Raw genomic sequence first — 17,707 nt, forward strand, 5'->3', positions numbered from 1 at the left:
ATGATATCCGGGGAAGAACAAAGATGGGTTCAAACAGCAATGGAAAGCCAACGGAAACAGAATGTGAATTCAATTTTACATTTGTATCAATCAGCCCTACAAGGAAAAGCTTATACAACAAAGATGTGTGGTTCATGGAGGAAGAAATAAATCTAAGGATCTTGGATCTTCCGAAAAAAAATCAGCTATCTGCCCTTCTTGATCTCGAAGGTGTACTGAAGTTCCATATGGCATCTCCTGTCATCGTCTTCGAACTGCATAAAATTGAAACCGAGAAGAAACATCAATTCATATTTTGCGTACACACAAAAAGTAAATTTGGAAGTTGCCATGGATATACTCCTAGAACCCTAGCAATATTACGACGGATGTCACCACTGCAAACTTAGGAGATCTCGAAATAGAGGCATCTTCCCCTTCTGATCGAAATGTGAATGAATAAGCTGTTGATTGTTAATCAAGATATAAAAGAAGGAACGGGGTACCCTATTATGTATACACTTCAATCTCAAATTAAGCTCGCTGCATGAAAATACGCTTTGCAGAATAAACATCTGTACTAAGTGCCACGCACCTTAAGCTTTGCTGAATAAATGCCCCTTGCAAGCAACCCAGATGGAGTGGTCTCCTCTTCCAAAGTGTGCACATATAGTTCTTTGTTAGGAGCAAACGTACCCAACATTCCTTGGCTCTGATCGACTGATGCATAAGAGAACGAAAAAGAAAATTGGTATAACGGTTAGCATACAGAACATAAACCTAATCCCGGGTGGTTAAAATGAGAGCATTCTATACTTTACTAGTCTTACCTCCTTCTACATTAACATGTTAACATATTTCAGTAGTATAATTATAATACTGCCTTTAAGGTTTAGCCAAAAGTTTTCATAAGCCTTCAACCGTCTCTATTGCGCTTAAAACATCTAGACAGGATGATAAAACACTATTAACTACCTTGGAGTCCTCCTTTCCACACTGTGTTGGAGTAAGTAAGGCCAGAAACAATGTTGTGCAGAACACTAAATGTTATCTTAAGCCGATATTGAGATCCCTCTTGCAGTGTAAACAGGACACGATCGATCTGATTTTCAACGACAGGCAAGGCAGTAGTGATTTCCCCAAAGTCCTCAGAGATGATTCCGATGGAGTGGAATTTGACTTCAGGTTCCATTTGGCCTAATGAAATGGAAAACTCTTAGCAAAATAAGACAACAGATTCAAAAACCACAACAAAGTAGAGGAGGAATAAAGAACCGAATACAAAAAAAAAAAAAAAAAACACGGAAAACAAACCATTCAAATCGCCTTCCAAGCTACCAAGCAGCTTCTCTTTCCACCTCCTCAAGCTTTCATCATGCTGTCAAGCACAAGTAGCTTCAAAATTGAATTGGTAAACTCCAAACACTTTGATTTTCCATTTCACACAAACTACCTAATTGATCTAATTGGATTACAAAACTAGAAGTAACTTTTCAGTTGCAAGACACATTAGCATCAAGCAACTGAACACAATTGAGATTAAAAATTCAAATGCTTGGGCAGTGGCAGTGTCACACATTCAGAAGGATCAGAAAATGGGACCAGAAAAGAACCCTTTTCTTTTCTTTTCCTGCATTTTCTGAGAAACCAAACACACATCTTTTGGGTTCCAAGATAAATCCAAACAACCCATTGCACATATTCAATCAAATCAAAATCCCATTAATTAAGCAAGATTAAAACAAACTCAAATTCCAAATATAAGTAAAAAAAAAAAAAAATCAAAAGAGAGAAAAATCAAGAGAGTACCTTGTCCTTCTCAATCTGTTCCTTGAGAGAAACCAAAGGTCCAGGAATAAAACCATCAGCAACAACCCCATTACTCTTATCATCTTCTTCCTCGTCTTCTTCTCCAACATCATAAAAAGCACTCAGCTTTTCAGCCATTTCCTTCTGCTTTTCTTGTCTTCCTCTTCCCTGATCACTTACAGCGCCAGCTGATGAAAACCCACCAGACGATGATGCTCCTGCTTCAACTCCCCTCTTCCCTCCCTCCATCTCTCTCTCTCTCTCTCTCTCCCTCTCTCTTCTCTCTCTCTCTCTCTCTCTCTCTCTCTCTAACCAGACTGAGACACAGGGAAAGATAGTCAAATGATAAACAGTGACAGAAAAAAAAAAAAAAAAAAAAAAAAGAAGGGGATTATGATTGAAACGGTGACAATAATTACGCATAATGTCGGATATACTGTAGTAAATATTGTCCTTAACTGCAAGGTCTAATTACTAATTTGCCCAATAAATTCGGATAGGACAAACAACCTTGGCGTCAATGCGGTAATGAACCTAAACACGTAAAGTCCATTTTACCCACCTGAGTGAGGGCACTATTCGCTATTTACCCCTTTTTTTTTACTTTTTTAGCTAAATTGATCTTTGAGAGCAACATAACTATTCATTTTGATCTCTGAAAGTTAAGATAGATAAAAGTGGTCCTTAAGTTTGTCCGCTGTCAATCATCTATGTAATAAAGAGAAAATGATAAAAACACCCTCAATTATTGTCAAATCATTTTGGTCAATTGTTTATTAAATTAAGGGTATTTTTATCATTTTAGTCTTTATTTAATATAAATTTTCAAGCAATAACCAAAATGATTGACAGCAGACAAACTCAGGACCACTTCTATCGATTTCAAATCTTTGAGATTAAAGTGAGGAATTATAACAATCTCAGAGACCAGTTCGGCTAAAATGTCTTTTTTCCATTAGTTAGGATTTGTGCTTTCAATAACTCTATTTCACAATAATTTATGTTGTGTTTTGATAAATTTAAACTAGCAGATGCCCACACACCTTGTGTGTTAACAATTTCATTTCATTTTGTTTTTTAGTATGAAGTGGGAATAGTTTATAAAATTATAAAAAAAAAAAAAATCAGTTATGAAAATTGGAATAAGGATGAGTGGTTTCGTCTAACATGGGAATAGCTTTTATTTTATTTTATTTTTAGTTTTTAAACACGACATGTTATACTTACCTCACAGTAAGTTTGCTGTAAAAAATAGCAAAATTTATGTTCATATAATTACTAAATTGCCCATACTTTTTACTTGAGTTCAATTTGGTGAGGGCATTAAAATGATAATTTCTTAGAGTTTTGGTTGACAAACAATATTTTATCAATAGGTAGTGTAGATTAAGATCAATTATTTTATACTTAAAAAAACTAATAAGCTTCACATTAAAATCGGTTATTTTATACTAAAACAACAATGTATTATATTGCTACAAAGGATGTTAATAAAAGAGTTTTTACTAAAACTGCTTCTAAACATGTTTTTTAAAGAAACAATATCAAACGAGTCCGTTATATCTATTTATAACTCATCTAAGTTTAAATAAGTAAAAATGCTACAAAACCGAGTTTAAAAGAAAAATGATTAGGCATATACCAAAAATAAAAAATATATATATTTGGGTTTAATGGGCTTCAAAGAAATAAATGACTTGGCATTACTATGAGTGGTACTCAAGTTTCGTCCCTAGACTAGACACCCATTAATTTTATTTTAAAGTAAACGGACTCTTATACTCGTGTATAAAACTGCCAAAATGAGCTTAATGATTTCTTAAAGGAAACAATTATTTTCTTTAGACAACGTGATCACCAAACAACTGACGAATTTCACGACTGTTGAATTTTACTTTATCGTGCTTATCTAATTCACTTTGTCATGCTTCTTTGAAAGTGTACTCAAATAGCACAATGAAAAACATAGCGACAATCCTGAAAACAACAAAGTAAAGTTTTTCACATTTACTTATTCGATTCTTAAGTTCATATTCTTTGTGATGATGTTGGATAACCTTGTTGGATTAATACATCAAATCCAGATGGTATGCTCTGCAATCAAATTGACATTTTTTTAAAGGAATCAAATAAAGAAACAAATTTCAAATCGAGTCTTCTTAGAAGTTTAGTAAATTTTTTTGAGTGTCTAAAGAAATGTGTGAAAGTAAATTGAGTTTCCGAAGAAGAAAAAAGGTTGTCTAATTAAAGACAAAATTTGATGTACCGAGAATCACTCCAATACTATACCCAAAAACAAATGAGGAGGGATCTGAGATGGGTTGCAATACCGAACAGGATCAGGCAATTGGGGCTTTGATATCTTTTTAGAAGGATTTAGCTACCAACCCGACTTCTAACCTTGTTTGCTTTGGAAAATGGTTTTCACACTTCTTTTGTACACAGTACACTATTGTTTATCATCGGCTTCCGTTTTTTTATATTTAATTTCATTTAAATGTCAAAGATAAACAAAGTTGTGTAATGCGAGAAAAAAGTATACATGAATTAGTTTTTTACTTTGTGTTGTTCGTTCTCCTTTTGTATTTACATATGCATATCACGGTTACAAAATAAAATCAAATAAGATAAACTTATATAAGTGAAAGAGGATGGAAAACTAATACCAAAAAAATTAATTAAAATTTATATATTGATCTTAATTGTAATATTAGTATCGAGATTTTATTTGGAAGTGAATTGTTTATTTGTTGATACAGATCAATATGATTCTGTGTTGTCGATAGTATTTGTGTGTCATGTGTGTTTTTCTTATACAGTAATGTTTATGCAACGATATTTGTCAATATGCAATGATATTTATCAATAAATTGATTGTGTGTTGTCAATACACGCATAATATATTGCATGGTGTATTTTTCTTATACAATATTTATACTAAGGTGTAGGGATTTTGCTTGTAGTCCAATATCTTAGTAGATAAGGTATTGGGCTTCTACTCATACGTCATGGATTTGAAACTCTTCCTTTCCTGAATTATTGTAATGGTTTTGAACCCTCCCCTCCTCTTAAAACAAAATAAAATAAAAAACTAAGGTGTAGGGAGTTTGGGCTAAGCATACAATGTACAAAGTCATTTTAGTGAACTCATTATGACTATGTATGAGAATTAAGCTTAAGACCTACCAGTTACAAGTAGAGAAAAATACTACAACAAGTAATATATTTTCGTATTTTTAATTACCATAAAAATTTAAAGACGACCTAATTCTTTAATGCTCACAAATTTTGAGTGATGAATCAAGTTTTGAACCACAAAATAATTAATGAACAAGCATATATATTTGACCTTTTGGGTTACAAATTATAGAACATAGCAGTTGGAGTGTCCGTTAACAATAAGCAAACATTTGTTGGCCTAACTATTTTGAAAGATTTTATGCTCAGAAATGATTCGCAATGAATGTATGGATTAAGTTAAACCATTCCTAAACCACAATTGTCAACCATCCTACTTAAGTTGCCAAATAAATACATGATATATATCGATAAGGCAGTAGTTAAATACCTAATTTAATATCTTTAGCTACATACCATGATGTGTGGTCAAGAAGATTAAACTCAAAGATAACAATTTTAATACGTTTTCTAAGACTATTTACTGATGATTTGTAGCCAAATACACAATACACTTGGCAGCCGTATGTGGGATGGATGACAAAATGTACAAGCCACCCTGAGTTGAAAAACCTTTTGAACTAATTTATGACATTATATTAGTAATTTTGCATGCCTTCCCAATAATTAAGGTTAAAACCATTTAACGTCGGAATAAAGTATTGAGGTTATGAGCAATACAAGTGATGTAGTATATTAATTTACGTGTTCTAATCAGAATAAAAGATATAGTTGATATGTCTTATTTTAATAACGAAAAAAATTAAATGTATTTATTATAATTTGAGTCGAATAATAACATCAAATACTAGTATTCTAAATAAACCGAAAAATTGCTCTCCGAATAAGAGAAAAAGTCAAAAAAAAATTGCTTAAGGTTTTCTTGGCCGCTAGAAAAGAACAAACTTTGAGGCTCAAAGTAAAATAAAGTGCCAAAATTATGTGGCAGGTGTGTTTTCTATTCCAAATTAATCAAAACCCATCCCTCAACAATCCAACAAGTTAGTATACATCTGACGACAACTCAAGGATTTTATTGGGGCTATCATTACTTAAGCCGCACGCTTCTACATGTTCAATGAGAGACGGACACGTAGACACCATGAACAAAAGTGCTTCTCTCCCTTCTAGGGTTATGGTTCTGAAACCCGTAAAACTTTTGGATCAAAACCTAACACAGGGCAAAACCCTAACAAATACAGTGAAACAAATTTTCTTCGATGTCATTGACAAACAAACATACTGGTAATCTAATCCCACTGGTCCTGTGCATGACATTAATTTGGCTATTATCTTATCCTTTACGTGACCCTTAAGCCAATCAAATCCTTTACGTGACCGTTAGGCCAATCAAAACTTTAGAAATGAAGGACAAGATATACATTACAATGATCGAAACTGTCTCAAAGAACAACGTTAATTAGATATAGTTTAGACTGACAAGTAATGTGTACGTATCATGTCAATTAATGAATTTATCTCATTGTATGTTAGTTATGTAAATCATTTGCTACATCATACTGTTTGCTAATATCAGTGTTCTAAAAATTGGCCTAGGCGGTGATGTTCCGCCCCGATTTTGGGCAAATTGGTTCTAAAAATCGGTCTGGAGCTAGGCGGCCACCTAAGCGGCGCCTAGGCGGGCTAGGCGGTCCTAGGCGGCCCTAGGTGGTCCTTGGTGGTTTTTTTTATATATTTTTATTTTTTATTAATTGTGTGTTTTTTTCCTTTTTTGGTTTCATGGTGGTATACTTATGGAAATGGTGAACCTAATTTGCAAATGATGGATTTACTACAGGTTCATCCAATAGTGAAACGAAATGGAGCACTTTTGAGGGGATACATACAAAGAAAAGAAATAAACTAGATACAATAAGGTTAAATAATTTAGTCTATGTCCAATCCAATGCAAGGATCATTGTCACATCCCAGCCTGGGCCCCCACCACATCCCAGGCCCGCTCCACCATCGTAGCACGATATTGTCCGCTTTAGGCCCCGACCACGCCCTCATGGTTTTGTTTCTGGGAACTCACACGAGAACTTCCCAGTGGGTCACCCATCATGGGATTGCTCTTGCGTGCTACTCGCTTAACTTCGGAGTTTCGATGAACTTCGAAGCCAGTGAGCTCCCAAAAGGCCTCGTGCTAGGTACAGATGAGAATATACATATAAGGCTTACAGTATCCACTCCTCTGGGCGATGTGGGATGCAACAATCATGAACAAGAAGAATTTAGTCTATCATCCAAATCCTCCTCGTTATGATTATATGCTTACTGTTTTTTAAATATTGAACTTTTTGCATGTATATAATTTGTGTATTCTTCTATTTCTAATTTTGCATTTTATCATTCTTTTATTATCCATACAAGTATATTTTTTTTAAGTGTAAATGGACACTTATTTACAAGATATATAATAAATTTACATAATTCTGCCTAGCCACTAGGCCCCTACCCACAATCCAACTAGCGTCTAGTGATTTTTAGAACCTTGGCTAATATAGTCTAACAACGTAATTTTCCTAGTATTACTCTTTCTCAAAAATCGTGGAGTGTTCAAATGAATACGCAAGATGCAAGCATACATACATACATACATACATACATACATGTATATATATTATATGTCAAAAGTGGATAACGTACGTTTGCATGGTGATATGCATGGACCATCCCTTTTAATTGGGAGACGTGCAAATATATATATATATATATATATTATATATATATGATCAACACATAAACATACGATAAATATATATTTTATTAAGTTAAACTATTTTGACCAATCAGAGCATGTATATCTAAATAGCACCATTCTATATTATTGCAAGGATAAAATAAGTGTGCATATCTCAATCCGAGCATATGCCCCGTAAGTTAGAGAGTAAAAGTTGGGAAAATCATGTTCCGGTCTGTATATAGGGCATTGTTCTTATTAAGAGATGTGTATTATTGTACTTGATTCAAAACCACAATCCTAGCTATTTTTACCTCTCCAATATAAAGTTCAAATGTGATCAGTGATTGACTGATACCGATCGAGTATTAATTTACAATACCTTTTATATTGACAATATTTCAACCACTCAAATACCAACAATGCATTTTCCTTAAAAAAGCATCGACAATGTATTAGGTGTTCTGGATTATTATATCTGGTACCCAAAAAAAATTTTCCAAATACAAAGTTTAAAAGGATTCAATTGAGATTTTGAAGGCGTTTAAAATTTTATGAGTATTCAGTCGGAATTTTAAACGAGTTTATAGAACTCTATACAAATCAAAGTGCATTAATCAATTAGAATTTTAAGAGATTTTGAAAAGTTCTTAAAAATCTGACTAGTGTTCAATGAGGATTTTAAAAGAGTATGAAAGTTTGGGTGTATATTCAATCATGAATTAATTCTAAATTTTTTAAAAAATAATAAATTTTGGTCGATCTTCCAAGGATTTCTTAGTTTATTTTAAAGGAAAACTAATGAAAATGGCTTGAAAACTTTGAGTTTTAACGATAAGGACAAAATAAAGGGTAAAATGAATAATATTAGGATTGACTTTTTAGTGTAAAAATGTGATTTTTTGTTAAAATGAACAGTACCGAAAGTTTTTCATTAAAGTTCTTTATTTTAATCCTTAGCAAATCATGCTTCTATAGAGTCCATTCAAACTCCATCAAACCTTCGTACATGCATTTAAACTAGTTTTTTAAATCCACAAAATTGAACCGAAGTAATCTATATTTTTCATATATTAATTAATGCTTGCAACGACTCGGGTTGTAGCATAAGGGATGCACGGCAGAAAATCAGTCCGGCCAAGAGATCATTTCGTCTGAATCTCTCAATGTCCAAGAACCCATACCTCAAGAGCCCTTCCTCATACATGACGACACAGTACACAACAACCGCCGCCAATGCCCTTCTCTTTCACTGGCTATAAATACTAATGGAAAACTCATGACATTCTCATCAAATTCAAATCATCGTCACTTGAACACATCAAAATCCATACATTTCTAGCTACAAACCTAATTAAGTTTCCAACATCCCATGATATTGCATTCCTTTAAAATATTATCAGCCCTCAGTTGGAGTTTAATGTCTTTCACGATCCTTTTGTCTGTATTCCGTTCCCTTTGATAGACGATATATTAGGTGTTTTTTAGCCTCGTGTCATCTTATAATTTCTTTTGGTGGTCCCTTATCTCACCAAAAAATTATTACCAGCCCTTTGAGTCATTTTGTCTCTCTTTTACACCAAAAAATAAGGCATCAATGGCTTTACAAACACATTTGTTATGGTCATTTGTTGTTGTTTTTGTTGTTTCCTTTAGTACTACTTCATGTTACGGTAGTAGTTTCCAGGAGGTCAACTCACTTCATAGTTACATTGACCATGTTGATAAAGAGTCTGGCTACAATTCTAGGGTTTATCATTCTTACATGGACACCACTGAAGGTTTCAAGTCCATGGAATTGATCAGACCAAGAACTCAGCTCTTCAGTTCAAGGAAGATCAACAAAATCGCCGGTGGCATAGCGACATCATCAGCTCCGGCCAAAACGATTAGCGTTGACGATTTTGGAGCTAAAGGGAACTGGTGCTGATGACACACAGGTATACACATAATACACGATGGGCTCATAGGCTTAATAATAGCAGTATATTCATATGGTGATGCTAACTGTAACAACCGTCTGGTCACATTTCTGTTTTGGTACAAATTAATAGTTTCGTAGGTGTAATTTGGATCTAACCCATTAACGATTTACCGATCAGTAAATGTGATGCAACTAGCAGTAATTAACTGTTTAATTTGGTCGAACTGAAAAAGTATAATATTGTTTAATTTGATTCTTTGTATGCATGTGCTGGTTTAGGCATTTTTGAAGGCATGGAAGGTAGCTTGTTCTTCCAGTGGAGCAATAGTTCTTGTGGTGCCGCAGAAAAGCTATCTTGTTAGGCCAATTGAATTCTCAGGCCCCTGCAAATCTCGACTTACAATGCAGGTAATTATTAATTCAGATAATTTGTGTTTATTTATATGTGAACGTGAATTTGAACTATAAATTTTGAAGATTATAATAATGAATTAATATAAAAATTCAGATTTATGGAACCATAGAAGCATCAGAAGACCGATCAATCTACAAAGACCTAGACCACTGGCTCATGTTTGACAACGTCGAAAACTTACTAGTTGTCGGTCCCGGAACCATCAATGGCAATGGAAACATATGGTGGAAAAACTCATGCAAAAGAAAGCCTCAGGTACGTATGTACTAATTAATCAAATTATTAGCTTTAATTAATACTACTCATGTACTCATTACAATCTCTTTCGTTGATTTACAGCCCCCTTGCGATAAACAAGCCCCCACGGTACGTGTATATACGTACTTTTAACCTAAATTTTTATGCGAATTTTGATTAATTAAGCACGATTAAGATTGGAACTAATTAAAGTTGTACATGCAATCTGCAGGCTGTGACCTTCAACGGGTGCAATAACTTGGTGGTGAAGAATCTGAAGATCCAAGACGCTCAACAAATGCATGTTATGTTCCAAAACTGCTTTAATGTTCAAGCTTCCCTTCTCACAGTAACTGCACCTGAGGATAGCCCCAATACTGATGGAATTCATGTTGCAAATACCCAGAACATCACTATCTCGAGCTCGGTTATAGGAACAGGTGTGACAAATAGCTCGTGACGCTTTCAAAGTCATCATTTTGTTGACGCTTTCAAAGTCATCATTTTGGTCTTTCGCGTTTGAAAAATACATATGATCAATCAATACATTAAGATAAAAAAATTAATCCATATTATACATAAGTTTAACAACAATTTCTTCATTTGTGTTTTGAAGGTGATGACTGTATTTCTATTGTGAGTGGATCTCAAAGAGTTCAAGCCGAAAACATAACTTGTGGGCCAGGCCATGGAATCAGGTATTTTACAACCCTAGTCTCCAACTTCTTCAAAAAGTCATTCTGCATTTCTCTCATCAACATATAATCAATGATTATTTTCATAGAGAGAAGTGCGGGATGACTTTCTTATAGTGCCAATAACAGCTAACGAGTAAATATTTCGGTGTATATTAATGGTTGTTTTAATTTTGTGATCAGTATTGGTAGCTTGGGAAAAGATGGCACAAAAGACTATGTTTCAGGAGTACTTGTGAATGGAGCTAAGCTTTCAGGAACCACCAATGGACTCAGGATCAAGACATGGCAGGGTGGCTTAGGCAGTGCAACCAACATTGTTTTCCAGAATGTGCAAATGAATAATGTCACCAACCCCATCATAATCGACCAGAACTACTGTGACCACAAAACCAAAGACTGCAATCAACAGGTGGTTAATTAACTAATTAGTTTCTAATCATTCGTTAACTTATCCGGCGACGAAACCCTAATAACTTTCTTGATTGTCAACTTTGTTACGGCAGAAATCGGCGGTTCAAGTGAAAAATGTGTTGTACCAAAACATTAGAGGAACAAGTGTTTCCGGCAACGCGATAACGGTTAACTGCAGCCAAAGTGTTCCTTGTCAGGGGATTGTGCTGCAAAATATTCAACTGGAGAATGGAAGAGCTGAATGCAACAATGTTCAGCCTGCTTACAAAGGAGTTGTCTCTCCAAGATGTTAGAAACTAGAGCTCATAATTAAGGGCATTGTGAAATAGTTTATGCATTCTTTTACCAAATAGCAAATAAATAATTGTTTGTTTGTAATTCTACGTTTAATTTGCCATTATACATAAATAAACATATTCATAAAGAAAAAGATACAACCGTGTCTGCTTTGTTGGAAGAAGTCCTGCGTTCAAATATTGTGAACAAATGTTGATAAAAATAGAAAACAACGAAAGTTCGAGTCAACTTGGCCCGACTAGCCTAACCCGACACCATAAGGCTCGAATCAGAGAAAACATGAAAAATTGGTCAGTTTTTAGACAGCATTCGGAAAGACATTTTTTGCGTGCGATGTATAAAATTGTTACTGTATTTTGGCTGTGGCCGGGATTCCTTACATCTATACTTGTATCCCAGCTGTATGACAGAGCCTGAGAATGGTTAACTCAACCTCGTCTGAAATCGGATTTTCATTTTCGTTGTCTAAGAGGGCGGGTGTGGATGGGAAAGAAGTTCGAAGTTGACAGAAATGAAAGGTTTGCGCAAATGCACGCGTGGCTATCTGAAGGGTTCAACAGGAGCAGACTCTTCGAGAGAGAGTGCAGCCTTGAAACATTCAGCAGCCTCTAATGAAGAAGATAGCGTACCCTGAGATTTGTACGGTATACCAAGGTTATACCATGCAGAATGGTTCGTTCCATCAAGGCTTAGTGCATTCAGCAGAAGGCTTCGGACAACTATGTGAGAGTAGTGTGAGCTGCCACCAAGATGTCTGAGGACAACAGCCGTAGAGATCAAGCACGGTACATGGGAGGAGTCGGCATCCAGAGCTTCTGAATATGCTCTTAGAGATTCTTTATAGAGGCCCTTCCTTTCATAAAGTAAACCTGCAAAATGCACGAAGTTCCACATGATTAGAGCAGCAGAGCAGCAGAAGTTTCCGCAAACACAAATATGCATAAATCCATATGTTTCTTTCACAATTGTTAATGCTTTAAAACCATGATAACAAATTAATTAGTGAGCGATCTAATCCTTCCTAGATAAGGACAATAAAACACTTTATCAAGATATTGATTACGAAAGAACACAAACCCGGTGATTGTCTGATTATTCCCGTGGCATGGCATCTGTCAGCAGAGTAACCACTTCTGCATTTAGAATTGGACAGACAAGCCTTAGCATCACGCCATTGTGAAAGATTTATATAGAAATATGCCAGGTCATTCCATATTTCCAAGTTCAACCTTCCAGATAAATCTCTGGTACTCTGTCATTAATGTCAGTGTATCAAAAGAAGATAATTTCGTGACCAAACACTCACATCCTAATCTGAGGACATGATTTATACGCCTACTTCTCCTATTCCTTTCAATGACAACAAAAGCTTCATAAAATTTTATATGAATATGATATTTCAACTTAGTTGTTATTCCCTTTCGTTCTCTCATCACATCAAGGTTCCAGCATGCTAACTGGTTCTAAAACCCTTATTACTATCATTTGGTCAGAGACTCGGAGGTTCATGAGTAGTGATGATCATTCCAAAGAATAATTTCAGTATCTAAGGTATATGAAAAAATATCTACTCCCTAAACTGCTGTACAGATAAAAAATAAATAAAAAGAAGGGAAACCCTGTCTTTCAAATACTTTGACTCAAATAACTGTGAAATTAATCAAATGATGTACCTTTGGAAGCTTCTTCCCATAACCAAAGCTTTTATTGTCAACTTGAACAAAAGCGAGAATGTGAGTATAGATTGCAATGGCATTTTTAAACTGACCCTGGGCAATTTGAAGTTTGGCTTTGGTTCCCAGTAGTTCTCCTTGTTCCATTTCCCTGTCTGATCCAAAGCAGCCTCTATGATCGTTTCAGCATCCACAAACCGTTTCTGGCTGACAGTATTCTGGTCAATGATAACCAACCTCTAACATTACAACCACCTTCCAGCTTTAGCATTTTCTTTGCACAACATGTGCAGCATCCAACTCTCTCTGCTCAGCATATTCTAGGCTGAGATGGTAAAGAACAACAGGGTCACTCATTGTTGTCATTCTCCCAGAAGTTTCCAAGGCCTGACATGCCTCATCCTGTCTTGTCACTCTCTCACAATCAGCAATCGCTGATTTAGAATGCACAGAAAGTGATATGCCCAACAAACAAGTGGCGGTACTTTTCAAATGATCACATTTACCATCCAAACTTTCAAGGGCTCTGCGGGTAAATCCTACCCCTTCTTCTGCATGACTGGGACTGGGATTTTCCCCACATATCTTCGATGCCAATAACAAAGGTGGAAAACACATTGGATCCTCGCTCTTACTTAACAGTTTCCTCAGTAAATCTAAAGCAACTGAATCCTCACCTGCTCCATAGTAGCAGAGAGCTAGCTTGTAAAACCTTTCTTTCCGATCCATAAACCCAGGTAGTAGTTCTTCAACTTGATAAGCTAAAGCCATGGTATCCCCTGATACAGACAGAGCAAACAAAAGATGATCTAAGATTGATGGATCCCATTGAATTTTTTGAAGAGAAGCTTTTCTAAGTAGTATCATTAGCAGAAGAATAGCTTCTTCTAAACTGTTTCTGGGTATGAATAAACCGTCCATTTGGAAGCGTAGGTTTGGGGGGCTTGCTTCACACCCACTATACAGAAGCAAAACAGCAAAGTCCTTCTGACTCCTTGCAGTAGTTTCTACCTCAAGGTTCCAGTGCTGGAGCAGAGGCCTGTCGGTAAGACAAGATAGTTTCATGCGGACAATCAGACAATTTCCACAATTCTGGGAGCAACTCAACATTCTTGCTTATAATCTCCTGCAATTTACAGTCAGCGCCAAAGTTTTGAGGCAAGCCTTCTGGAAATGAAGATTCAACAATGTCCAGAACAACTTTGCAAGACTAAGCAGCTTCTGCAAGAATGATTAAAAATATACATAAGCCATGCAGTGATGGCCTGATTTCAAGCAAAGTACACAGATTCCTTCGTTCATTTTGCCCATCCTACCCCCCTAGGTAAAACACTCAAGATAATGGTGAAGCATAACAGAACATTATTTTAAACTGAATTGGTTTGACGGTGACAACATTACAAAATGTCATAAAAACAGATTTATATTATGCAAACAAGAATGAAAATGTGTAAATCCACTTATTACCTTTAAACCTCCCACGAGCCTCCAATGATTTTGCCTTCAGAAATATCGCTTCAAGAAGTAAAGTGACAGCATTCATAGACAACAGCGGAGTAGAAAAACTTTGAGAGCACCTTTCACGACGCTCACCTCCTCTGGCAAGGGTGATTTTAATCTTCGGAGTCAATGCACCAATATCTATTCCTCCAAATACATGTAAAGCAGCTTCTATGTTTCCTTTCTGATATTCGTATCTTCCTAATAGCGCTCTTGCTTCCTGAAAATTCAAATTTTATACCTTAAACTAAACAAACAACTTCCAAGGTCACCGTTAAAAAGATTACATAGCTACAGATAGGTTCTAGAAAACAAACCTCATAGTTCAAACAACCACTCTCACGCAGAGATGATTCAGCTTCTTCTATATTGCCAGCGTTCAGTTTCTTTGTAGCCTCCCCAGCTCGCGATGAAGATTCACTTGATTTATGATCCTGGGTTGCAAGGGATTCATTTTCTGGAGGAACCATTTCATCTGCCGTTCTTAATTGCTCTCCTGAACGGAAACACTTCAGTACCTTTCCAACTTTCGAAGAAGGTTTACTACTTCCCGGTGTCACTCCCTCTTCATAATGCTTCACTATGCTCCGAAATCTTCAACCACCAACCACCACCAACAATAACTCAGGAACTTTTATACGTAAAATCGAAATACAACGGCTAACTTATAACTATTAGACCATGATCAAATTAAGATAAATAATCAATCACGCAATCAAACACTAAATCTCAAACTTTTACACATAATTACGATAATCACAACTAACTAATCCTGCATATAACCACATTTCCAACACTGGAAAAATAACATATTTACAAATCAAAATTAACATACACAAAATTCAAGAGCAACAATAAACAAGTAAATTTAAAAAAGATTCGGTACCAAGACCCTAACTTTATCAATCACCATATAACACCACCAATGAAAACAAAACCCCATTTATCCCACTTGAGAAACTCCAACAACATCATCCAATTCCGGCCCCCCACCCAACAAAAACCCTCAATTGGCACCATCCAAAAGTCGAAACTTCACCTTAAATTTCCAACACCACAGCCAAAACGACAATCCCAAACCCAAGAAACTGATAAAAACGACCTTCAATTGTACAAAACCCCAATAAAATAAAATAAAGCAATCAATCACCAATCACCTTTCGTTTTTGCAAAGCAGAAAAGCAGAGGAGGCCAATGCATTACTCATACTACTTCAGTTTGATTCCAATTCCCTTTCTACCCTTTTGATTGCTTGCTTCGGAGTGTGATTTGGGGAAGACAAGGGCATTGAAATTTTTTGAATTGGAAGCGTGAGGCTGAAGATTTTGCTGAGGGGTTAAGCAATTGAGGGATTTAGAATTAAAGAAATAAACAAAAGTTGGGGGTTTTTGGAAGTTGGGAAATTCTTCGTCCTTTTGGGACCGTTGGTGTAGGAGAAATTTTTCAGTGTCATCTGCAGACGCGATGGAATATACATGTTGAAAAGTGAATTATATTTTACTATGTCAAGTTTGAGGTCTATTATAATCTCATACAATATCTTCAAAATATTTCATTTTCATACTTTACATATTATTTTATTTCAATATAATACATTATTTACATTTTCCATCAATTGATCCGTGAAGAGCTGACGTGGCAACCACATTTGTGCTATGTGACAAAAAATAATTTTTTATTCATTTAAAATATTATAATAATTTACCCTGAAAAAAGATAAAAAATAATAAAAAAACACAAACACAAACTGAATCTAAAATCCATAAACCCAGAAACCTCCCCCCACCCCCCCCCCCCAACCCACCTCCCTCTCCTCCACTCTCTTCACCTCCCCTCCCCTCCTATCCCACCCCACCCCCACCTCCCCCCGCTACCATTACATTACAAAAATACAATCCCAAATCAAATGTCAGAAAACCCTAATTCAAAATTTTCAGGCAAAATCCAATGTCTTCTACCCAGTTAACAGAACCCTCAAAAGAACAAATTTAACAACTAAAACCCCAAAATTTGAGCACAAATCAGATAAAAAAAAACCCACGCAAGCTTCAAGCTTTAAAATCCAGCAACCAGAGGGCCGTGATTTCAGGAGGAGGTCAAGGAGGGCGATGCGGCCTTGGCAATCGCCGATGAGGAGGAGGAGGTGGGAGCTGAAGGGATCTGTAGAGAGGAGATCGTGGCAGAGAGGGAGCGAAGAGGGACCCACTGCCGCTGCCGTTGCTTCTGGTGCGTGGATGGAAAATGTAAAGGATGTATTATATTGAAATAAAATAGTACGTCAGGTATAAAAGTGAAATGTTTTGAAGATGTTGTATGAAATTGTAATAGACCTCAAACCTAAGGTGGTAAAGTGTAATTTACCCAAAATAAAATTTCCTACCACTTATATAAAAACACGTGCTGTATCACCCATGTTCCCGTCACAATGAAAAATTTCTCCCGGTGTAGAATCTATTTACTTTTTACCACGGCGGTTGAGGCTCGTTGTTCGCCATGTGGAAAAACGGTGGCGTTTTATGACGTGTCGTTGGCGTTAAACAGGATTAACTACACTATTCCAAGTCGGTAGTTGTTTCTCGTTCTTGAAATTCTTTCCTGCTTATTTTCTTACGTTTACGTACATCTTTTAGATTACGTTGATGAAAGGTTAGACACATTGTCCTAACTTAAATTATCAAATGTATATACTGTTTAGACACATAAAATTAATTTTAGGTTGAATGTCGCATTTTAATATCGTTTTATAGTAGACAATTAATGTGTTGAGTTTACAATCTATGTACTTTTACGAAACTCAATATATGTATTCAACATGTTATGTTTAAACAATTTGATATTAATTTTAGGTTGAATGTCGCATTTTAATATCGTTTTATGGTAGACAATTAATGTGTTGAGTTTACA

General features: G+C 35.7%; 2 protein-coding genes and 1 pseudogene across 2 annotated transcripts; 1 reads left to right on the top strand and 2 right to left on the bottom strand.

The window, feature by feature from the left end:
• Window positions 1-6: 6 nt before the first annotated feature.
• On the bottom strand, window positions 7-2,226 carry LOC103928756 (rho GDP-dissociation inhibitor 1). The gene is made up of 5 exons (XM_009337835.3): window positions 1,789-2,226; window positions 1,294-1,357; window positions 955-1,176; window positions 575-699; window positions 7-254 (listed from the first exon to the last, which is right to left on the bottom strand). The coding sequence occupies exons 1-5, from the start codon at window positions 2,209-2,211 to the stop codon at window positions 186-188; spliced, it is 903 nt and encodes a 300-aa protein (XP_009336110.2). The 5' UTR covers window positions 2,212-2,226; the 3' UTR covers window positions 7-185.
• Window positions 2,227-9,023: 6,797 nt separating this feature from the next.
• On the top strand, window positions 9,024-11,644 carry LOC103928758 (polygalacturonase). Its single transcript, XM_009337837.3, is given in 9 exon segments — window positions 9,024-9,569; window positions 9,571-9,588; window positions 9,852-9,980; window positions 10,081-10,242; window positions 10,327-10,353; window positions 10,457-10,664; window positions 10,841-10,922; window positions 11,103-11,331; window positions 11,426-11,644. Coding segments are annotated over 9 exon segments (1,380 nt in total). The 5' UTR covers window positions 9,024-9,245; the 3' UTR covers window positions 11,627-11,644.
• Window positions 11,645-11,700: 56 nt separating this feature from the next.
• Window positions 11,701-16,273, bottom strand: LOC103928790 (annotated as a pseudogene).
• Between the last annotated feature and the right edge of the window lie 1,434 nt (window positions 16,274-17,707).

The sequence above is a fragment of a genome, unplaced genomic scaffold, assembly GCF_019419815.1.
Source record: "Pyrus x bretschneideri cultivar Hongxiangsu unplaced genomic scaffold, Pyrus_bretschneideri_v1 Contig10, whole genome shotgun sequence".
Classification (NCBI taxonomy): domain Eukaryota; kingdom Viridiplantae; phylum Streptophyta; class Magnoliopsida; order Rosales; family Rosaceae; genus Pyrus; species Pyrus x bretschneideri.